The sequence below is a fragment of the Scyliorhinus canicula genome, chromosome 3 (genome assembly GCF_902713615.1).
Source record: "Scyliorhinus canicula chromosome 3, sScyCan1.1, whole genome shotgun sequence".
NCBI classification, from domain to species: Eukaryota; Metazoa; Chordata; class Chondrichthyes; order Carcharhiniformes; family Scyliorhinidae; genus Scyliorhinus; species Scyliorhinus canicula.
Window position 1 is genome coordinate 74,118,606 of NC_052148.1, and position 24,378 is coordinate 74,142,983.

The 24,378-nt window shown below is 47.2% G+C and overlaps 1 protein-coding gene across 9 annotated transcripts in view; it reads left to right on the forward strand.

Annotated features, from left to right (window-relative positions):
* LOC119962736 (tropomyosin alpha-4 chain-like) overlaps positions 1-24,378 on the forward strand; it is a 156,679-nt gene that overhangs the window by 97,241 nt on the left and 35,060 nt on the right. The window contains exon 1 of one of the 9 annotated variants that reach the window (XM_038790743.1): positions 9,958-9,981. The exons of the other annotated variants lie outside the window; for them this stretch is intronic. Within the exon in view, the coding sequence (XP_038646671.1) occupies positions 9,973-9,981 (9 nt within the window). The 5' untranslated portion in view covers positions 9,958-9,972. Of the gene's footprint in view, positions 1-9,957; positions 9,982-24,378 lie in introns of those variants that run through there. 9 annotated transcript variants of the gene reach the window in all.

A 24,378-nucleotide genomic window follows, 5' to 3' on the forward strand; every position in this document is an offset into this window, starting at 1 on the left:
GCTGAGATTTTCCAGCATTTTCTCTTTTGTTTCATATTCCAGTATCTGCAGTAATTTGCTTTATTCCATACATAGAACAGTACAGCACAGAACAGGCCCTTCGGCCCTCTATGTTGTGCCGAGCAATGATCACCCTACTCAAACCCACGTATCCACCCTATACCCGTAACCCAACAACCCCCCCTCCCCCCTAACCTTACTTTTAGGGCACTACGGGCAATTTACGGGCAATACGTGTTATTGTTTTATGAGACTTGCACAGGTCAAGGATTAAAACCAGGTTTTTAATGGCACAGCTAATTGAGGGAAGAAAAATTGCAATGTAAAGCTTCCCTTGTGAGGTCTGTACTTGAGGTATTGTAAAATTCTGTCATCTAGACCGATTCCTTGTATTTGCCATCATGAATCCTGAAATAATGGGAAAGATACTGTAATGCATTTATCCAATTCTGTGTTTGTCAATTGATTGGACGGGGAACTGCGTTCTTTTTTTAATCCTTGAATGCAGAGCAGTTGGTCACTTTAACTAATATCAAGTTTGTAAAAGAGTGTTGATAACCCTGAATTTGAAGTCATGTTGTCTATTGAGATGGTTCAAGACCCATAGACATCTTTACTTTTGTAAAGCGTTAATTGCTCCTTTATTTGTGGAAGCATTCTGCTGATTTTTGCCACTAAAGTGCTCAATTTACTGGTATATGCAGACCGCGTAGCCCATGGGATTGTTCCCAGGTCCGAGCCGAGTTGGTTGATTTTGTGCTCCTCGATGGGACGGTGCAATACAATTGACCTCACTGAATCTGGTCAGCCAATTGTGCTATTTTCTTGTGTATTCATGCTGAAGTCGGTGTGGAATTTTCCCCATCCCCTTCCTGAAATTGAAAACTACTTCAGCATTGTAGGAATTCAATCTGAAGCAGTTGTCCTGGTCCCTTCTCCATTTGGTTTCATTGCTACACCGAAATGAGGCGAGGAACGTGTGGCTGACGACATCGAGAAGGTATGAAAATGACTGGACTGTTTTTGTGCAGTGAGCAAGTAGCTCATGCACCTTGACACCAGGTCCTGAAACACAATCACCGAACAGAACACATGCAATTATGTGCTGCTTTTAATTCTGCAACTAAGAACTTTTGTTATCCAATCACTGATCCTAATGTTGAAGTGCGTCATGGCTACTTAGCTGCATAACTTGCAGTAAAGTGAGACTATTGGTTTTGTATTTGCCCAAGCAAAATCTGATTATGGCTGTTATATTATGGATTGGTAGCTTCAGTGCAAACTGTTCCACTGTGGGAATGTGTGAGGTGTGAATTTTTAAAAATTGCACTCCATAACATTCACCGAGATGGGGATGGTGTATTGCCTCAATAAAAGGGAATTGATGTTGTAATTTCTATGCAAAGTAGTCAAATATACCTTCCATGATTTATTTGTTTCCAATTAAGGGGCAATTTTGCGTGGCCAATCCACCTACCCTGCACATCCTTGGGTTGTGGGGGTGAGACCCACGCAGACACGGAGAGAAAGTGCAAACTCCACACGGACAGTGACCGGGGGCTGGGATGGAACCTGCTTCCTCGGTGCCGTGAGGCAGCAGTGCTAATCACTATGCTGCCGGGTCACCCCCATATTACATGATTTCTTCACCAAAACTATAGTACTTAATTCTAGTAATCAGTACAGTTTTGCTTTAAACAAGTTAACGAGCGAGGTGCCCATTAAATGAAATGACCTAAAGTCCTTGAAGTTGAATTAGATGTGCATTGTTGAAATATTGTGGAAATTAATCTATTACAGATTTTATAATGAATTTAAAGACCACGGTTTATATTTGTGTTCAAGATGTATTTAAATCGAAAGCTGCTTACTTTTCCTATGTCGAGCATTGGAGTCCAGTGAGTGGTAAAACCCCGGAGGCCTGAAGTGGCACATAATTTTTTTTTTTTAATTAAAATTTTTCAACTACAAATTCTCTGCCAACAATAAAATAAACAGAGTATAAAAACAAACAGAAAGAACCCCCCCCCCCAATACAAGAACCCCCCCCCCCCCCAATACAAAGCAATAAATTAATAACAATACAAGAAAGTAGCAGGCAAACAGTCGCAAAAACAAACCCCCTTAACAGATCCCTAACCCCCCCCCTGCCGGTTGCTGCTGAGATTGACCACCCTCTAACCCTCCGCAAGAAAATCGAGAAAGGGCTACCACCGCTGGAAGAACCCTTGTACCGACCCCCTCAGGGCAAACTTGACCTTTTCCAGCCTGATGAACCCGGCCATGTCGTTCACCCAGGCCTCCGGGCTCGGGGGCTTTGCGTCCCTCCACTGCAAAAGAATCCTACGCCGGGCCACGAGAGACTCAAAGGCCAGAATGCCGGCCTCTCTCGCCTCCTGCACTCACGGCTCCGATGCTACCTCCAGGATCGCGAGCCCCCAGCCTGGTTCCACCCTGGAGCCAACCACCTCGGACAGGGTCCCCGCCACCCCCTTCCAGAACCCCTCCAATGCTGGACACGCTCAGAATATGTGGGTATGGTTCGCCGGGCCTCTTCCCCCCCCCCCAAAGAACCGGCTCATCCTGGCCCCAGTCATGTACGCCCTATGCAGCGCTTTCAGCTGAATCAAGCTGAGCCGTGGGCAAGAAGAGGACGAATTCACCCTCCCCAGTGCATCCGCCCACATCCCATCACCGATCTCCTCCCCTAGTTCCACCTCCCACTTCGTTTTCAGCTCTTCCACCGAGGCCTCCTCCTCCATCACCTGATAACTTGCTGAGATCCTACCCTCACTGCTCCATGTCCCCGAGAGCACCCTATCCAGCACCTCCCTAGGCGGCAGTCGCGGAAACTCTGCCACCTGCCGCTTAACAAATGCCCTAATCTGAATATATCTAAAATTGTTCCCAGGGGGGAGACACCACTTCCCCACCAACTCCTCTAAAGTCACAAACTTCCCATCGAGAAAAAGGTCCCCCATCCGCCCGATGCCTGCGGCCCCCCCCCCCCCCCAAAATGTCGCCTCCACTGTCCCCAAATTTTGAGGGAAGCAACCACTACTGGACTTGTAGAATACCTTGCCGGGGGGAGTGGGAGCGGGGCTGTCACCAGCGCCTCAAGTCGTTCCCACGCAGGACGCCGCCTCCATCCTCTTATCCGTCCTTGACCTCGAACGATCCAGGGCTGGGTCCAACACAGTGTTAAAATCCCCTCCCAAGATCAAGCCCCCCGTCTCCAGGTCTGGGATCCGGCTCAACTTCGCTGCATGAAGTCCGCATCGTCCCAGTTGGGGGCGTACACGTTGACCAGAGCCACCCGGTCCCCTTGAAGCCTACCACTCGCCATTATGTATCTACCTGCGCTGTCCGCCACCACACAACGCCACAAACGACAAGCTCTTGCCAACTAAAATTGCCACCCCTCGGTTCTTCGCATCTAGCCCCGAGTGAAATACCTGTCCAACCCAGCCTCATCTCGGCCTCACTTGATCTGCCACCTTAAGGTGCGTCTCCTGGAGCATAGCCATGTCCGCACCCAGCCCCTTCAGATGCGCCAAGGCCCGGGACAGCTTCACCGATCCATTCAGCCCCCTCGCGTTCCATGTGACCAGCCGAATCTGGGGGGTCTTCCCCCTCCCTCTGCGCCGGTCAGCCATAGCTCTCCCTCGGCTCACCACGTGTCTGCAGAGCCCCCATCACCAGCAGTTCCCCGTTGGCCCCTGCAGCAGCAACCCCCCCCCCCCCCCCCCCCAAAGCTAGGGCCCCCCCAGCTGCGTAACCCCTTCCATTGTACTTCCGTAAGTCAGCCGACTCCTGCTGACCCTGGCTGCCCCCCCCCCCCCCCCCCCCCACACCACACCCAGTGCTGGCCCTGCCCACTGCTCCTCCTCCATCCCAAAACCGGCTCCCCACTGACGCAACACGTGGGAAAAGATGGGCACATGATCCAACCGGTCCACGAACCGCTCCCCAAACCTCCACCAGTGGGGGGGAAAAAAACGAAAAAGCACCCAAGTAAACAAATAACAGTCCCAAAAATGAAAAAAGCAGAACAGCACAGCGAAAAGGCATCGTGAAATACAACCAATAAAAGTGAAAGGATACCAAGGAGGACAAAGCCTCCGGACTATGTACATCATTCCTCAGTTCGAGTCCAGCTTCTCTGCCTGGACAAAAGCCCAGGCCTCCTCCGGAGAATCGAAGTAGAGTTGGCGGTCTTTATATGTGACCCAGAGGCGTGCCGGCTGTAACAGGCCAAACTTCACTCCCTTCTTGTGAAGCGCTGCCTTCGTCCAATTAAAACCAGCCCTTCTCTTTGCCACCTCCACACTCCAGTCCTGATAGATCCTGATCTCTGCATTCTCCCACTTACTACTCCTCTCCTTTGCCCATCTCGGCACACACACTCGGTCGACGAAGCGGTGGAAACGGACCAGCACCGCCCGAGGCGGCTCGTTTGGCCTCGGTTTCCTCAACAGCACTCGATGGGCACCCTCCAGCTCCAAGGGTCCCTGGAACGACCCCACGCCCATTAGCAAGTTCAGCATCATAGCCACATAGGCCCCCAAATCCGAACCTTCCAGCCCCTCTGGGAGGCCCAGAATTCGCAGGTTTTTCTGACTGGAGCGGTTCTCCATCTCTTCCATCCTCGCTAACCACTTCTTGTGGAGCACCTCACGCGACTCCACCTTCACTGCCAGGCCCAGGAGTTCGTCCTCACTCTCTTGAGGCCTTTTGCCGTAGCTCTCGGATCTCCGCACACTGAGCCGTCTGAGTCGCCGTGAGCTTGTCCAGCGAGGCCTTAAAACTGTTCCAGGATCTCGGCCTTCAGCTCTCTGAAGCAGCTCCTGCTGCTCCCGCTGCTGCTGACCTAGTACCTTATCGTTGAGCCAGAAAGCCGAGGATAGGCTGCCACCCCCTAAAGAACCCTTGTACCGACCCCCTCGGAGTATTTGACCCTCTCCAGCTGAATGAATCCCGCCATGTCATTAATCCAGGTCTCCACGCTCGGAGGTCTCTCATCTTTCCACTGCAGCAAGCTCCTCCGCCGGGCTACTAGGGACGCAAAGGCCAAGACATCAGCCTCTTTCGCCTCCTGCACTCCCGGCTCCACCCCAACCCCAAATATTGCGAGTCCCCAGCCTGGCTTGACCCTGGATCCCACCACCCTCGACACCGTCCTCGCCACCCCCTTCCAGAACTCCTCCAGTGCTGGGCATGCCCAGAACTTATGGGCATGGTTCGATGGACTCTCCAAACACTTGACGCACCTTTCTTCGCCCCCAAAGAACCTACTCATCCTAGATCCGGACATGTGGGCCCGGTGCAGCACCTTGAACTGGATGAGACTAAGCCTCGCACATGAAGAGGAGGAGTTCATCCTCTCCCGGGCGTCCGCCCATGTCCCCTCCTTAATCTGCTCCACCTCCCACTTAGCCTTCAGCTCCTCTACCGACGCCTCCCCCACTTCCTGCATTGGTAGATGTCAGACACCTTCCCATCCCCGACCCACGCCCCCGAAAGCACCCTATCCCTTACCCCCCCCCGCGGGGGCAGCAAAGGGAACCCCTCCACCTGTCGCCTAGCAAACGCCTTGACATGAAGGGACCTGAACATATTCCCCGGGGGGAGCTCAAACTTCTCCAGTTCACCAAGGCCCGCGAACCTCCCGTCAATAAACAGGTCTCCCAACTTCCTAATGCCTGCCCTGTGCCACCCCAGGAACCCGCCATCCATGTTCCCTGGGACAAACCGTTCCCCGCAGCGGGGCCTCCACCGAGCCCCCCACTCCCCCACCCCTGTGGCGCCTCCACTGCCCCCAAATTTTGAGGGTAGCCGCCACCACCGGGCTCGTAGTGTACCTCGTTGGAGGGAGCGGCAGCTGTGCCGTTACCAGTGCCTTCAGGGCGCCATCTCCATCCGATTCCATGCTGCCCCCTCCCCATCCATTACCCACTTGCGTACCATCGAGACGTTAGCTGCCCAATAGTACCCAGAGAGGTTGGGCAGCCTACCGCTCACCATCACATATCTGCCGCCACTATCAGCCACAACCTCAGTCGCCTCAAACGCCACCCTCTTTCCCCACCAGGATCGCCACCCCCCAGTTCTTCGAGTCGAGCACTGAGTGGAAAACCTGCCCCACCCACCCCTTCCTCAGACTGAACTGGTTCGCCACCTTCAGGTGGGTCTCCTGGAGCATGGCCACGTCCACCTTCAGATGCAAAAACACCCGGGCCGCTTAACCGGCCCATTCAACCCCCTCACATTCCACGTAATCAGCCGGATCAGGGGACACCCCTCCCCCATCGACTAGCCATAGCCCATCGACTGCTCGCCCCTGGCCAGCACCCATTCGGCCCGTTTCCCACGGCGATAGAACCTCACCCCGACCCCCCCGACCCGCACCAACTCGTCCCTGGCCAATCCAGCAGCAACCCAGTATCTCCCCCCCCCCCCCCCCCCCCCCCAAGGCTAGGACCCCTCCTAGCCGCAACTCTCCCTCCACTGTACTCCCGTGAACCAGCTGACTTCTACTGACCCTGGCAGCTCCCGCTCTAACTCCGACCCCTCACGATATGAGGTCCCCCCATCTCCCCTGCATCAGCTCCTTGGCACCGCTTCAGCGCCGGAAACCCGGTCTAACCAACCAGAGAAAAGCCCGCGCTTTCACACTGCCCCACCCCACCAACGCAGCTCCCAAACCGCAGTCTCAACCCAACCACCAACTCCGTACAAACAAAGACACAGATCAATCACAAACCCCAGTACCCCCCTTAGAACACGCAACCATAACCCACATCGTCCGAAAGCGAGAGAAAAAACAAAAACTAACAGAATAACCCGCTACTGCATAAACAATGATACATAAATAGAAAAACTCCCACAGCCCCCAATCTCTAGTTCGAGTCCAGCTTTTCAGCCTGCACAAAGGCCCACGCTTCCTCCGGGGACTCAAAGTAGTGACCCACAGGCGGCAACATGCCGAACTTCACCTGCTTTCCATGGAGCACCGCCTTCGTCCGGTTAAACCCGGCTCTCCGCTTGGCCACCTCCACACTCCAGTCCTGATAGAGATACACTACCGAATTCTCCCACTTACTAGTCCTCACCACCTTGGCCCATCGGAGAACACACTCCTGGTCACTGAACCGATGGAACTGCACCAGAACCGCCCACGGGGGTTCATTCGCCTTAGGCCACCTGGCCAGTACTCTGTGGGCCCCCTCCAGCTCCAGGGGCAGATGGAAGGATCCTGCCCCCACCAGGGAGTTCAACATCATGGCCACATAGGTCGGCAGGTCCAGCCCCTCCTCGAGGCCCAGGATCCGCAGGTTCTTCCTCCGTGACCGAAGCTCCATCTCCTCAAACCGATCTTGCCACTTTTTATGAAGTGCCTCGTGTATCTCCACCTTCCCAAGAGGGCCGAAACCACCTCCTTGCGCTCAGAGGCCTGCTGCTGCAACTCAAGTATCGCTGCACCCTGGGTTGTCTGGGTTTCCAGCAGCTTACTCGTCGTCACCTTCAGGGATTCCAACAACTCCCCTTTCAGCTCCGTGAAATAGCTCAGAAGGGCCGCCTGCTGCTCCTCAGCCCACTGCCTCCACTCCTCAGGGGCTCCACCGGCCGCCATTTTGTCCACCTTCCCTCCCCCCCCCCCCCCCCCCCCCCCCCCGGCTTTTCCAGGGGAGCTGCCGCCGTTTTTCTCCTCGCCTCACTTCGAGTCCGAATCATAAATCCCGGGGGGTTTTGCTCCAGACCCCTTTATCCACAGGGAATCGTCGAATCAGCGCCGTTTGGGGCCCTTGAAAGAGCCCACAAGTCCTATTAAAGCGGGAGCTGCCGAACGTGCGGCTTAGCTCCGCATAGCCGCAACCAGAAGTCCCTGAAGTGGCACTTGAGGCTGTGTAGAATTTAATTATTCTGTTTAGCTTCATTCTTACCTGGAATTCAAACTCCATCACCTTTTGCTTCTAATTTCCACCCATCTCTCTCCTTCACCTGGTCCATCGCTGACCTCCCTTCTCCATCTCTATTTCTGAGGACAGGCTGTGAAACTGATGTGCATGATCAACCCACTAACTCCCACAACTACCTCCGAATACACTTCCTCACAACCTGCTTCCTATAAGGACTCCAATCCATTCTCCCAGTTTCTCTGTATTCTAATGATGCAACCTTCCACACCAGCTCATGTTTTCTTTTTTCCTCAATTGAGGATTCTCTTCCACATGATTAACAGGGCTTTCAATTATGACTGACCCATTTCTCGCACTTCTGCTCTTGGTCTGGTCCTCAAATCACACACCCCGCCCCCCGCAATGGCATCTTCCCTTGCAAGCTCGGGAGACCTAACATCTCCTCACCATCCAAGACCCCAAACACCCATGGGTGAAGCAGCATTTTGTACACTTTTTTTTCCCCAATTTGGTCTACTGTGTTCACTGCTCTCCATGCGGTCTCCAGTACTGACCACTAGTCTACTGTGTTCACTGCTCACCGTGCGGTCTACAGTACAGACCATTAGTCTACTGTGTTCACTGCTCACCGTGCGGTCTACAGTACAGACCATTAGTCTACTGTGTTCACTGCTCACCGTGCGGTCTACAGTACAGACCATTAGTCTACTGTGTTCACTGCTCACCGTGCGGTCTACAGTACAGACCATTAGTCTACTGTGTTCACTGCTCACCGTGCATTCTACATGCAGACCATTAGTCTACTGTGTTCACTGCTCACTGTGCGGTCTACATGCAGACCACTTTGCGGCGCACCTCTGCTCGGTCTGTAGGCATGACCTTGCATTCCGGTAGCTTGCCATTTTAATTCTCCACCTTGCTCTCATGAGGACATCGATGTCCTCGGCCTGCTGCATTATATCAGTGAAGCTCCAGGAACAGCCTTTTGATCAGGTATGTCACAACTTTCTGCTCAACATTTGAGTTCAACAATTTCAGAAACCGTAAACTCTCATTTCCCCCCGTCTAGCTGTTGTTATCGGACACCGCTGTACAATATTCTGCCACTTACACCTGCTCTGGGAATACTTTTTTCTTTACTACAACCATTACACTCCCTTTGCCTTCTGTAGTTACTTTTGTCAATTGGTTTCTCCAGCACTCCAGGCTATTAAGACATTTTTGTTCCTCCTTCTACTCCTCCACTGCTCCCTCAATCTTTTCCTCAAATGCATTGCATTTCTATCTGCCTGGCCTGAAGAAAGGTTAACTCTGTTTCTCTCCACAAATGCTGCCAGATCTGCTGTGCCTCCAGTATTTTTTTAAATTCTAAGGGTTTATGTTCATATCAGTGACTTGGCCCTCCGGAATCACTAAAATTAGTGTGAACAGAGAGGCTTGGATGGTTTATTCAATGAATGGATGAAGCATGTGGCAGTATAGTGACATTTTGAGTCTACTCTAAGGCCTAAGTTTAAAAAGAAGTGGCCGACAGCCAGATAATTGTCTAATGTTGGACTGCAGCCATTCAGCGAACAAAAGATTCCGTTCCATTTCAGAATCTGCCGATCAATGCTAGGATTGTCTGGGTTTCTCATTAACGTTTATTATTTGAACTCCAAGAGATGGGTGTTCTCTCTCTCCCCTCTTTTCTCCCCTCCCCCCCCCCCCCCCCCCCCAAAAAAATCATGCACAATTATGAGAAAATGGCCTGTTGCTTTTATTTGACTGCGAGTAAATCAGTTGGGTTATTAATTAGAAGTTGGAATCTATTGAATTCCAAAAGCGCACTCCAAATGCCTTTTTCTAAGCACTAATTTTTACATGTGTTAAAAATAAAGTTTCTAAGCATGCTAGAACCCTGTAACCTTTTGGTCACGTGACAAATGTTGCCAAGTTATTTCCAGTTATGAAAAGGTATTTAGTTATGAAATAGGGTATTATGCTGGCGCAAGATTTCATCTATTTTCTTGCACTTTTCGAAGGGCCAACAGTGCATCGCATAATTTGCTAAATGAATGTGGTGAGTAGAATTTTTATATTAGCCTAGTGTCTGACTGAAGAAAAGTGAGTTGTTTTACGATTTGGGAGCTAAGAAGAATTTGCTCTTGATCTACAGCTCTGATTTGCTTTGCAATGGTGGACAGGAGTGCGTTGTACTATTCCCCTCAACTGAGGAAAGTAAGAGAAAAGCGACTGTTTTAACAGTGATCTGCGAAACATTTGAAGCATAAAATAATTTTACATGAACTCTTTGTCCGAAGTTTCGTAACATTTTTATCTCTAACTATTGCTTTGAAATGGATGTGGTATAAACAGAACTTTGTGATTCACACTTTCAAATTGTTTCATACTGTTACATTTTCTTTTATCTAATTCTCTGTCTCTTGTCGTCCTGCATTCTACCGCAGTGCGTCAAAAACGTAAGCAGCTTTGTTCAGCTGGCCTATTTGAATAGACATTGTAAAGTGCTCCTTTAATTGGTGGTATCATCTGGGACAATAGAATGGGTTTTGTGGTCTGCATACTATTCCATAAAGTTCTATAGATGAATAGACTTTGTTCTTGTATGATTTATCATGGGCTAAATGCCTTGTGCATTTTTTTAGGAAGAGGTTGGATGAGTAATTGTTCTGTTTAACAAACTATTGATTGTAGATTCTGGTTTGAGCTGTATGCAGGATTTCAGATTTTATTGCAGGCCATTTTACAGATTATTTGAAATTACACAACATTTTCTTTCTCTGGAATATAAAAACATAAGAACAGGTGTGGGCAATTCAGCCCATCGAGCCTGCACCGCCTTTCAATAAAATCATGGTTGATAAGACATTTCAATGCCTTTTACACCCACTATCCCCATAACCCTTACCTTTAGTGTTGATCAGTAATCTATTCATCTCTGCTTTAAACGTACTCCGTGACTGAACTTCCACATCCCCTTGTGGGATATAGAATTCCAAAGATACACAACCATCTGATGTAAAGAAATTTCTTCTCTAGGTCATAACTGGCCTCCCCCTTATTTTGAAATTGTGCCCTTTGTTTCTGGACTGCCCAATTCCAGGGAAACCTAGAATTCTATAGTGCAGAAGGAGGCCATTTGGCCCATCTAGTCTGCACCGACTCTCTGAAAGAGCATCTTATCTAGTGCAACTCCCCTGCCCCATCCTGTAACCTAACCTGTACATCCCTGGACACCCAAGGTGCAATGTAGCATGGCCAATCCACCTAACCTGCACGCCTTGGACTGTGGGAGGAAACCAGAGCAGCCGGAGGCAACCCACACAAACCTGCACACTCCACACCCAGAGTCACCCAAGGTCGGAACCGAGCCCGGGTGCCTGGCGCTGTAAAACAGCAGTACTAACACTGTTCCGCCCAATCCTATCTGCGCCTAACCTGTTTATTAAGCATTTTATAGCTTTCAAAAAAATTGCCCCTCATGGCAATTTTATGTTGGTGTTTTTGGTCATTATTCAACCCATGTGGAAGGTTGTCTGTGTCCTGATGAGTACTGTACTTCAAGTGTCAAGTTCCTCAAAATATTAATCTACATGCTTTCCCCTCATTATGGGACCCCATGTGTCAACCTAAAATCAGCGTTTTGTCCCTGCAACAGCAAAGGAATAGCTTGAATCAGTCTTGAGTGGCATCCTGCGTGATTAACCATGGTGCACTATCCTTTCTCCTCCCCTTGACTTCCCTGCAGGCTTTGACAGTTAATAATGAAGACTTGCATTTATGTAGCACCTGTCACAACCTCCAGGTGTCCCAATACGCTTTCCAACCATTGACGTACTCTGAGGTACTGCCTTGAGAGCCACAGAGAATCTCCTGACTCTGCTCACTCACTGTTGCGCATCCTGCAGTGCCACCAAAGGATCTGTTACTGGTTCCCTCCTATTTCTCATTTTGATGCCCCAGATAACATTGTATGAAGGTACAACATCATCGGGTTCCACGTGTACTCTGTTTCTAAGATCATAAAGAATAGCCCATGAACCTGCTCTGCCATTTAGTAAGATCATGGCGATTCTGATTGTGGCCTTCTCTTCGCTTCTGTCTGCCCGAATAACCATTGACTCCCTTGTAGATCAAAAATCTATCTAGCTCAGCCTGAATACATTCAATGACCCAGCCTCCACTGTTCGCTATGGAAGAGAATTTCAAAACTAATGACCTTTCAAAAGAAGATGTACCTCCTCATCTCCATTGAAAATGGCTGACCCTCTTTTTTTTTTCCCTTTAAATCTCCCCCCCCCCCCCCCCCCCCCCCCAAATTCTCCCATTCTCCATGAAAGGAAACCTCTAAATCTCTGCATATACTGAGGACTAGACATAGTATATGTTTCAATAAGATCACCTCTCATTTTCCAAAATTCCAACGTGTAGGGTCAGCCAACCCCTCCATCTCTGAAATATATCTGGTCAACCTCATCTGCACTTCTTGCAATGCAGTTTTGGCGTATCCTTGCGTAAGGAGATCAAAACTGTACATGGTACTCAAGAAGCAGTCTTACCAATGCCCTGTACTATTGTAGCAAGATCTCCCTACTTTATATTGCAATAAAAGTCAACACAGTTTGTTTGACTTCCTAATTACTTGCTGTGCAGGCATGCCAACTTTTTGATGTACAAGGGCATCTAGATTTCTATGTATTTCAGGCATTCTTCAGTCTTGCTCCCTCTATAAATATTTTTTTTTGATTCTTGAATATGCTGAAAAGAGAGGCATGTTTCAGAAGGTTTTTGTCTTGCAACTTGCATTCCTACCTATCCTTGTCTCATCAATTTTGGCTACTACACAATTGGTCCCTTCATCCAAGTCATTAATATAGGTTGTAAATAGTTGATGCCCTAACACTCCACTAGCTGCACCACATCACAATGGAAAATGGACTCTACATGATCTCAATCTTCACTGAGTTGCAGAACTGGTCTCATGGTTACACTCCATATTACTGAAGAGGTGACAATTCAAAGACAGGATTTGACTCAATAGGTTGCCTGAATCTTACAGTACAGCATTGTTCCCCAACATGAAAGTGGCAGGCTTGTTCTTTTGAGTACAGCATTAGTACAATTGAAGAATCCACTTCCAGCTTGGTCACGAGTCTCTCAGACCAGGGAGCTGATCGCCAATTCTAAGAAAGCAGAAAGGGATAGAATCCCGACTGTGATTGTGGCACGGTGTCAGTGGGTAGCACTGCTGCCTCAGTGCCGAGGACGTGGGTTCGTTCCCGGCCCCGGGTCACCGTCTGTGTGGAGTTGCACGTTGTCCCCGTGCCTGCGTGGGTCTCACCCGCACAACTCCAAAGATGTGCAGGGTAGGTGGATTGGCCATGCTAAATTGCCTCTTTAATTGGGGTGGAAAAAAGAATTGGGTTCTCTAAATTTATTTTAAAAAGAATCACTACAGTGCAGAAGGAGGCCGTTTGGCTCATCGAGTCTGCACCGATCCTTAAAGAATACTCTGCCTAGGCCCACTTCCCCCGGCCAATCCCCATAACCCCGTACATTCATCATGGTCAATCCACCTAATGTTCACATCTTTGAGGGTTGAGTGCCCTCAACATCTTTTAAATTGCAGGTGCAGAGGCCTAGTGAAAGGAAGGACACGGCTTTTGTTCCCAACTGCTATCCAAAGCACGGTGGTTGGCACTGTTGCTCACAGCGCCGTGGCCCATGTTCAGTGGGCTTTGAGTGACTCTGGTGGAGGGGAGAGTTGCACATTCTCCTCGTGTCTGCATGGGTTTCCTCCAGTTGCTCCGGTTTCCTCCCACAGTCCAAAGATGTGGTATGGTGGATTGGCCATGATCAACACGTGATGTTCCTGGGATGGAGTGGGCCTAGGTAGGATGCTCTTTCAGTGTTGGGTGCAGACTCGATGGACCGAATGGCCTTCTGTATTTCTGTGGATAACTGCAGAAATAGTCTGAGACCTGAATGTGGCAATAATTTAAAATACAAACATTTATGCCATGAAACATGCAATTATCTATGCACCATTATTTTTATTTCATTTGAATTGGCCCACACTGCAAATAATTATGGTACAACAGTTGAGGGATAACAATGCTGACACTGACTTATTTTAAATTGTTTTATGTAAAATATTCTTGATGCACCTGGGCAGGACTGGAACCAATGTCCTGGGGGGGTGTTTTCGAGAGCTGTTGGGGAGGGTTTAAACTAATGTGGCAGGGGGATGGGAACCGATGCAGGAAGTTGGAAGGTAGTAAAACAGGGACAGAAGCAAGAGGAAGTAAGGGGAAACGTGCAAGGCAGAGAAGACATAGTCAAAAATCTAAAAGGGCGACAGTACAAGGTAGTGACTGAGGGGAGCTCAGTGAATAGGCCCAGTAATAACAAAAGGAATAAAACTGGAGATGTTAAGATTCAAAACAGAGGTAAAAAAACCAACATAAGTGTACTTTACCTGAATGCTCGTAGTATTCGGAATAAAGTAAATGAGTTGATGGCACAAATCATCGTAAATGACTATGATTTAGTGGCCATTACTGAAACATGGTTAAAGGATGGTCACGACTGGGAGTTAAATATCCGAGGGTATCAAACTATTCGGAAGGACAGAGTGGATGGTAAGGGAGGTTGTGTTGCTCTGTTATTTAAGGATGACATCCGGGCAATAGTAAGGGATGACATCGGTGCTATGGAGGATAAGGTTGAATCCATTTGGGTGGAAATCAGGAATAGTAAGGCGAAAAAGTCACTGATAGGAGTAGTCTATCGGCCACCAAATAGTATCGATATGGTGGGGCAGGCAATAAACAAAGAAATAACTGATGCATGTAGAAATGGTACAGCAGTTATCATGGGGGATTTTAATCTACATGTCGATTGGTTTAACCAGGTCGGTCAAGGCAACCTTGAGGAGGAGTTTATAGAATGTATCCGCGGTAGTTTCCTAGAACAGTATGTAATGGAACTTACGAGGGAACAAGCGGTCCTAGATCTTGTCCTGTGTAATGAGACAGGATTGATTCATGATCGCATAGTTAGGATCCTCTCGGAAGGAGCGATCACAATATGGTGGAATTTAAAATACAGATGGAGGGTGAGAAAGTAAAATCAAATACTAGTGTTTTGTGTTTAAACAAAGGAGATTACAAGGGGATGAGAGAAGAACTAGCTAAGGTAGACTGGGAGCTAAGACTTTATGGTGGAACAGTTGAGGAACAGTGGAGAACCTTCCAAGCGATTTTTCACAGTGCTCAGCAAAGGTTTATACCAACAAAAAGGAAGGACGGAAGAAAGAGGGAAAAACGACCGTGGATATCTAAGGAAATAAGGGAGAGTATCAAATTGAAGGAAAAAGCATATAAAGTGGCAAAGATTGCTGGGAGATTAGAGGACTGGGAAATCTTTAGGGGGCAACAGAAAGCTACTAAAAAAGCTATAAAGAAGAGTAAGATAGAGTATGAGAGTAAACTTGCTCAGAATATAAAAACAGACAGTAAAAGTTTTTACAAGTATATAAGACAAAAAAGAGTGGCTAAGGTAAATATTGGTCCTTTAGAGGATGAGAAGGGAGTTTTAATAATGGGAAATGAGGAAATGGCTGAGGAACTGAACAGGTTTTTTGGGTTGGTCTTCACAGTAGAAGACACAAATAACATGCCAGCGACTGATAGAAATGAGGCTATGACAGGTGAGGACCTTGAGAGGATTGTTATCACTAAGGAGGGAGTGATGGGCAAGCTAATGGGGCTAAAGGTAGACAAGTCTCCTGGCCCTGATGGAATGCATCCCAGAGTGCTAAAAGAGATGGCTAGGGAAATTGCAGATGCACTAGTGATAATTTACTGAAATTCACTAGACTCTGGGGTGGTCCCGGTGGATTGGAAATTAGCAAACGTGACGCCACTGTTTAAAAAAAGGAGGTAGGCAGAAAGCAGGAAATTATAGGCTAGTGAGTTTAACTTCGGTAATAGGGAAGATGCTGGAATCTATCATCAAGGAAGAAATTGCGAGGCATCTGGATAGAAATTGTCCCATTGGGCAGACGCAGCATGGGTTCGTAAAAGGCAGGTCATGCCTAACTAATTTAGTGGAATTTTTTGAGGACATTACCAGTGCAGTAGATAATGGGGAGCCGATGGATGTGGTATATCTGGATTTCCAGAAAGCCTTTGACAAGGTGCCACACAAAAGGTTGCTGCATAAGATAAAGATGCATGGCATTAAGGGTAAAGTAGTAGCATGGATAGAGGATTGGTTAATTAATAGAAAGCAAAGAGTGGGGATTAATGGGTGTTTCTCTGGTTGGCAATCAGTAGCTAGTGGTGTCCCTCAGGGATCAGTGTTGGGCCCACAATTGTTCACAATTTACATAGATGATTTGGAGTTGGGGACCAAGGGCAATGTGTCCAAGTTTGCAGATGACACTAAGATGAGTGGTAAAGTGAAAAGTGCAGAGGATACTGGAAGTCTGCAGAGGGATTTGGATAGGTTAAGTGAATGGGCTAGGGTCTGGCAGATGTAATACAATGTTGACAAATGTGAGGTTATCCATTTTGGTAGGAATAACAGCAAATGGGATTATTATTTAAACGATAAAATATTAAAGCATGCCGCTATTCAGAGAGACTTGGGTGTGCTAGTGCATGAGTCACAGAAGGTTGGTTTACAAGTGCAACAGGTGATTAAGAAGGCAAATGGAATGTTGTCCTTCATTGCTAGAGGGATGGAGTTTAAGACTAGGGAGGTTATGTTGCAATTGTATAAGGTGTCAGTGCGGCCACACCTGGAGTATTGTGTTCAGTTTTGGTCTCCTTACTTGAGAGAGGACGTACTGGCGCTGGAGGGTGTGCAGAGGAGATTCACTAGGTTAATCCCAGAGCTGAAGGGGCTGGATTATGAGGAGAGGTCGAGTAGACTGGGACTGTACTCGTTGGAATTTAGAAGGATATGGGGGGATCTTATAGAAACATTTAAAGGGAATAGATAGGATAGATGCGGGCAGGTTGTTTCCACTGGCGGATGACAGCAGAACTAGGGGGCATAGCCTCAAAATAAGGGGAAGTAGATTTAGGACTGAGTTTAGGAGGAACTTCTTCACCTAAAGGGTTGTGAATCTATGGAATTCCTTGCCCAGTGAAGCAGTTGAGGCTCCTTCATTACATGTTTTTAAGGTAAAGATAGATAGTCTTTTGAAGAATAAAGGGATTAAGGGTTATGGTGTTCAGGCTGGAAAGTGGAGCTGAGTCCACAAAAGATCAGCCATGATCTAATTGAATGGCGGAGCAGGCTCGAGGGGCCAGATGGCCTACTCCTGCTCCTAGTTCTTATGTTCTTATGTTCCCATGTTGCATTGGGATAATTGGCTAAAGTAGAATCTGACAGCTCCGTTTCTCCAACTGTGTTCAAACAGAATCTGCAATATCAACTTTTGGTAAAACTCCAGCATTAAAACATGTAACCTGACGAGAATGGCTTGATGGACAAGGTAAAATTTGAATGGATGCAATATTGATGTTCATCAAGATGGTCACCAAGACAGCCTGGGGTCAAACTGCTTCAACCTTCTCCACATTCTCCTAGCCTAATTTTATTCTCCAACCATCACCAAAAAAGTTTCTAGCAATTCTTTTTGTTGTTTGAGGGGACTTGCTGCCATGTTTTCTAAATTTCGGCAGTGCCTTTACAACTAAAGTTATTTTGAAGTAAATCACATTGGGACATTTATGTTGTGAAATATGCAATATAACATTAAATAACTACAACGTTATTCAAGTTCTTTCAACTGACCTATTGCATCATTTACCAAAATAGTAAAAATGTTAGAACTTTTGTTTCATAATAGATACCCAAATTGGGGTGGCGCGATAGCACAGTGGTCAGCACTGCTGCTTCACGGCGCCAGGGTCCCAGGTTCGATTCCCGGCTTTGGTCACTGTCTGAGTGGAGTCTGCACGTTCTCCCCGTGTCTGCGTGAGTTTCCTCCGGGTTCTCCAGTTTCCTCCCGAAAGTCGTGCTTGTTAGGTGATTTGGACATTCTGAATTCTCCCTCTGTGTACCCAAACAGGTGCCAGAGTGTGGCGACGAGGGGATTTTCACAGTAACTTCAGTGCAGTGTTAATGAAAGACTACTTTTGACAATAATCAAGATTATAATTTTACCAGTGTCTTGTGTATCTACATCCTTGGATTAATATAGTAATTGAGATTCTACCAAAGGTCACACCCAGCACTCGTACATATAATGATTAATGTGTTATACGCATTGGAAAATACTGAGACAGAACCGGCCGTTCTTATTTACTAGCGAGGCAGAAATTTTAGGAGACATGTGGACAAGGCAGAAGAATGGTCTCTAATGCTTTATTTGGAGTCGTGTGGAATTTGGATTTCAGGTTAGACGAGAATTGGGTGGAAAAAAAGCTTCTTTAAAATTGTAAAGAGTACTGAACAGCAAACCTTGGGGTGGAAAGTTGTTGAAGGAAGCTTGCTATTCACTTGCTAATGAATGTTGACAATTTTATATATAATAAATCAAACTATATCCAATAACCATAGACTGCTCAAAGGCTCTGATTGTTTTCTGTAATTGTCTTTAGGTCACAACAGTTCTGTGTTTTGCTTTGATGCTTAACACTGATTCTTCATTACTTTTTGATCCCTGTAGCTTTCATCATTTAGATAGATGTTAGTAACCTGACAAGTAAACAATTATGAGTCAACTACCACTCTCTCTGCGTATTATGATTTGGAATGCATCAGCCAAGACCACATCAGAGAAACGTGCCAATCGGGTTTTTACTGTACATATCAAGCAATCAAGACCTTGATTTGGGTGCTCGATATAAGATTTAAATTACAAAAGTGAAATAAAACATATAATTTTGTGCCACTTACATAGAGTAAGAACATCTCGCACTAGATGAAAGTGAAAATAATCTCTCCCAAAAGACAAAAATCTTGTAGCATTAATTAAGTTTTAATGTTAGCTTATACAAGAATATCATCAACAGATGAGGTGTTTGTCTAGTTTTTATTTCCCAGATTTAGCAGTACAGCCCATTACACATTTTGGTGGCTCCCAGATGACCTATAAAGTGTTGAACATTTATTTGAATTTGTTCCTGCTACAGTCACCACCAGCATTGTCAATACAATGAACTGACCCAAGAAACTTGACCTTGGGATTAGTCTTCACAGCACATTAATCTGCAAAATGGTGATTGAAATTAATGCTGCACTAATTGACAAAGAATGTATACATGATTGTCACCTAGAATTGTAGCATGGTTTCAGCACAGAAAGAGGCCATTTTGCCCATTGTGATCATGTGAACTCTTTGCAATAGTACTTTGCTAATCCCACTCCTTGCTTTCCCCCCCCCGCCCACTGAATACCTGCTGCTGAAAATGTTTTCCTCGTGTCTCTATTCGCTTTGTATCAGTATCCTCTGGTTCTCGACCTTTCTGTTGATGGCAAAATCTTCACTTGGCGTGTGGGAGTCTTTTAAGGAGCAGCTGATGGGAGTGCAGGACGGGCATGTGTCGGTAAAAAGGAAAGGCAGGATTCGGGAACCATGGATGACCAGGGAAATTGAGAATCTTGTCAAAAAGAAAAAAGATGCATATGTGAGGTAGAGGCAACTTAAAAACAGGCAAAGCACTTGAGCAATACAAGGTAAGTAGAAAGAGCTCAACCAGGGAGTTAGGAGGCAAAAAGGGGTCATGAAATTACCTTGGCAGACAGGATTAAGAAGAATCCCAAGGCATTTTGTATGTATATTGGGAACAAGAGGGTAGCTAGAGAACGAGTTGGTCCACTCGAGGACAAAGGAGGGAAATTATGTGGTAGAACCAGAGGAAGTAGATGAGGTCCTTAATGATTATTTTGCATTGGTATTCACTAAGGGATACGTTGATTGGTGGTGTCTCAGAAGGATGTGTAAACACTTTAGAACAGGTTGTTATTGAGAAGGAGGAAGGTATTAGGTGTGTTTAAAAAGCATTTACAGTAGACCAATCCCCAGGGCCAGATGGCATCTATCCCAGATTACTGCGTGAGACTAGGGATGAAATCGCTGGGCCTCTGACAGAAATCTTTTTGTCCTCCATTGGCCACAGGTGAGATCCCAGAGGATTGGAGGATAGCCATTGTCCCATTATTTAAGAAGGGTTGCAAAGATAATCCGAGTAATTATAGGCCAGTGAGCTTGATGTCAATGATAGTGAAATTGTTGGAAAAGATTCTCAGATAGGATCTATGCACATTTGGAAGTGAATGGTCTTATTAGCGACAGATGGAATTTAACCCGGACAAATGCGAAGTGATGCATTTTGGTAGATCCAATTCAGATGGGAGCTATAAAATAGATGACAGAACCATCAGGAACATAGAGACACAGAGAAATCTGGGTGTGTAGGTCCAAAAATCCTTAAGTGGCAGCACATTAGAAACGGTGGTAAAGAAAGCATATGGCATGCTTGCCTTCATTGGACGGGGTATCGAGTAGGAAAGCTAAAATTGTTAATTATATAGAATGTTGATTAGGCCACATTTGGAATACTGTGTCCAATTCTGGTGACCACACTACCAGAAGGACATGGAGGTTTTGGAGAGAGTACAGAAGAGGTTTACCAGGATGTTGCCTGGTAAGGAGGGAGGGTATTCGCTGCGAGGAGAGATTGAATAAACTGGGATTGTTCTCCCTAGTGAGACGGAGGTTGAGGGGCGACCTGATAGAAGTTTAGAAAATTTGAGTATTATAGGGTGAACCGTTGGAGGCCTTTTCCCAGGGCAGTAATGACGATTACAAGGGAGCACAAGTTCAAGGTGAGGGGTGAAAGGTTCGGTGGAGATGTGTGTGGGAAGTTTTTTTTTTACACGGAGGGTGGTGGTGGCCTGGAATGCACTGCCAAGTGAGGTGGCTGAGGCAGATACATTAGCAACCGTTAAGACTTATCTGGATAGGCACGTGAACAGACTGGGTATAGAAGGATACAGGCGGTTGATCTAGATGGGACACGTGATCAGCGCAGGCTTGGAGGGCCGAAAGCCTCTTCCTGTGCTGTATTCTTTGTTCTCTTATCAAATTGCCTCTGAGAACAGTCCCAGCTTCTCCAATCTATCCATGTAGCAGACGTACCTGATTCCCGGAATCATTTTATCCACCCTCCTTCAAGCCCGCAGTAACTTTACATTCAGATTCAACAAACCTGATTTTGTCATTGCTTGCTACAGGTTGTTTGCACACGGATGCTGTCAAGCGTTTGGCATATTATAGTGATCCGTGCAGGAAAGTTAGGGACTGGTTTAGCACAGCGGGCTAAACAGCTGGCTTGTACAGAGAACATGGTGTAGAAGAAGGTCATTCGGCCCATCAAATCTGCACCGACCCACATTAAGCCCTCACGCCCACCCTATCCCCATAACCCAATAAACCCTCCTAACCCACAATGCTACTGGGCAGCACAGTAGCATGGTGGTTAGCACAATTGCTTCACAGCTCCAGGGTCCCAGGTTCGATTCTGGCTTGGGTCACTGTGCGCGTCTGCACATCCTCCCCGTGTGTGCGTGGGTTTCCTCCGGGTGCTCTGGTTTCCTCCCACAGTCCAAAGATGTGCAGGTTAGGTGGATTGGCCATGATAAATTGCCCTTAGTGTCCAAAATTGCCCTTAGTGTTGGATGGGGTTACTGGGTTATGGGGATAGGGTGGAGGTGTTGACCTTGGGTAAGGTGCTCTTTCCAAGAGCCTGTGCAGACTCGATGGGCCGAATCGCCTCCCTCTGCACTGTAAATTCTATGAACCTTTTTGGACACTAAGGGCAATTTAGCATAGCTATTCCACCTAACCTGCATGTCTTTAGACTGGGAGGAAACCGAACCTGGGACCCTGGTGCTGTGAAGCCACAGTGGTATCCACTTGTGCTTTATTGATTTTTTTTTTGACTCCTGAAAACCTCTACCTGTGTGCCTCCATTGCTGACATACACTGGCAGAGGCCAGAAATGCACTCTTGATCTGTATGATGCAGTTCAGTATATCTTGCCTCTAGATCTACTTCTTTGTGACCGCACAATGAGATTGTGAAGTCTGCATTGTATTAGAAGGGGGGTCGGCGGGGCGGAGGGTGAGAGGAAAAAGAAGAGTTTATAGGAGTTGCTTGCTCTAAACCAGTGTTTTATTTACTCACCCAGTTAGTGCTCCAGTTTATGATTTAATGCTATTGTGACCCCATTTTGTTCTTTGCTTCAGTGAAGGAGTGGGATGTAACTTTATATCTTGAATTGATTTGAGTTACAGACTCCATTTTGTATGATATAAACTGACCTGATTCGCAATTCTAGAGTATTTGGCTGGCAATCAGAAATGGTGCAGAATATGTATATTTGTCGTCCTTTTGGGACCTATGCCAAATTATTCATTCAAAGCCAGTTTTGACTTGAGTGATAACTGCTTGTTGTTCTGGATTGGATTGGATTTGTTTATTGTCACGTGTACCAAGGTACAGTGAAAAGTATTCATTGTGATCAAGCAGATCATTAAGTACATGGGAAGAAAAGGGAATAAAAGAAAATATGTAATGGGGCAACACAAGGTATACAATGTAACTACATAAGCACTGGCATCGGATGAAGCATACAGGGTGTAGTGTTAATGAGTCAGTCCATAAGAGGGTCATTTAGGAGTCTCGTGACAGTGGGGAAGATGCTGTTTTTGAGTCTGTTTGTGCGTGTTCTCAGACTTCTGTATCTCCCTGCCCGATGCAAGAAGTTGGAAGAGTGAGTAAGCCGGGTGGGAGGGATCTTTGATTATGCTGCCTGCTTTCCCCAGGCAGCTGGAGGTGCGATGGAGTCGACGGATGGGAGGCAGGTTCGTGTGATGGACTGGGCGGTGTTCACGACTCTCTGAAGTTTCCTGTGGTCGTGGGCTGAGCAGTTGCCATACCAGGCTGTGATGCAGCCCGATAGGATGCTTTCTATGGTGCATCTGTAAAAGTTGGTACGGGTTAATGTGGACATGCCGAATTTCCTTAGTTTCCTGAGGAAGTATAGGCGCTGTTGTGCTTTCTTGGTGGTAGCGTCGACATGGGTGGACCAGGACAGATTTTTGGAGATTTGAAACTGCTAACCATCTCCACCTCGGCCCCGTTGATGCTGACAGGGGTGTGTACAGTACTTTGCTTCCTGAAGTCAATGACCAGCTCTTTAGTTTTGCTGGCATTGAGGGAAAGATTGTTGTCGCTACACCACTCCACTAGGTTCTCTATCTCCCTCCTGTATTCAGACTCTTCGTTATTCGGGATCTGGCCCACTGGTCGTATTGTCAGCAAACTTGTAGATGGAGTTGGAACCAAGTTTTGTCGTGTGTGTACAGGGAGTAGAGTAGGGGGCTAAGTACGCAGCCTTGCGGCCCCTGGTATTGAGGACTATTGTGGAGGAGATGTTGTTGTTCATTCTTACTGATTGTGGTCTGTTGGTCAGAAAATCGATGATCCAGTTGCAGAGTGGAGAGCCAAGTCTTAGGTTTTAGAGCTTTGATATGAGCTTGGCTGGGATTATGGTGTTGAATGCATCAATAAATAGGAGTCTGATGTAGGAGTCCTTGTTTTCGAGATGCTCTAGGGATGAGTGTAGGGCCAGGGAAATGGAGTCTGATGTGGACCGGTTGCAATGGTATGTGAATTGCAGTGGATCAAGGCGTTCTGGGAGTATGGAGGTGATGCGCTTCATGATCAACCTCTTGAAGCACTTCATTACGACTGAAGTCCGGGCCACCGGACGGTAGTCATTGAGGCACGTTGCCTGGTTCTTCTTTGGTACCGGTGTGATGGTGGTCTTCTTGAAGCAGGTGAGGACCTCTGAGTGGAGTAGGGACAGGTTAAAGATGTCTGTGAGTACCTCTGCCAGCTGGTCCGCGCAGGCTCAGAGTGCACGACCAGGGATGCCCGTCGCCTTCCGAGGTTTCACCTTTTTCAGGAAGGCCGAACTGACTTCGGAGGCTGCGATGGTGGGTATGGGTGAATTATGTGTCCCAGCACTACCAGAATTACAAGTGCATTGGGGAAGGGCAAAGAAAGACAAATTTGTTGTCTTTTGGCTCAAATGCTTCTACATTGTGTGGTACAGTATTTCCTCTTGGCTATTTTGGAACCCATCTCAGATCTTTACAGTATATAAGGGCGGCACGGTAGCACAGTGGTTAGCGCTGTTGCTTCACAGCGCCAGCGTCCCGGATCCGATTCCCGCTTGGGTCACTGTGCGTTGTCTGTATGTTCACCCCGTGTTTACGTGGGTTTCCTCTGGGTGCTCCGGTTCCTCCCACAAGTACCGAAAGACGTGCTGTTCGGTGAATTGGACATTCTGAATTCTCCCTTTGTGTACTCAAACAGGCTCCGAAATGTGGCAACTAGGGGCTTTTCACAGTAACTTCATTGCAG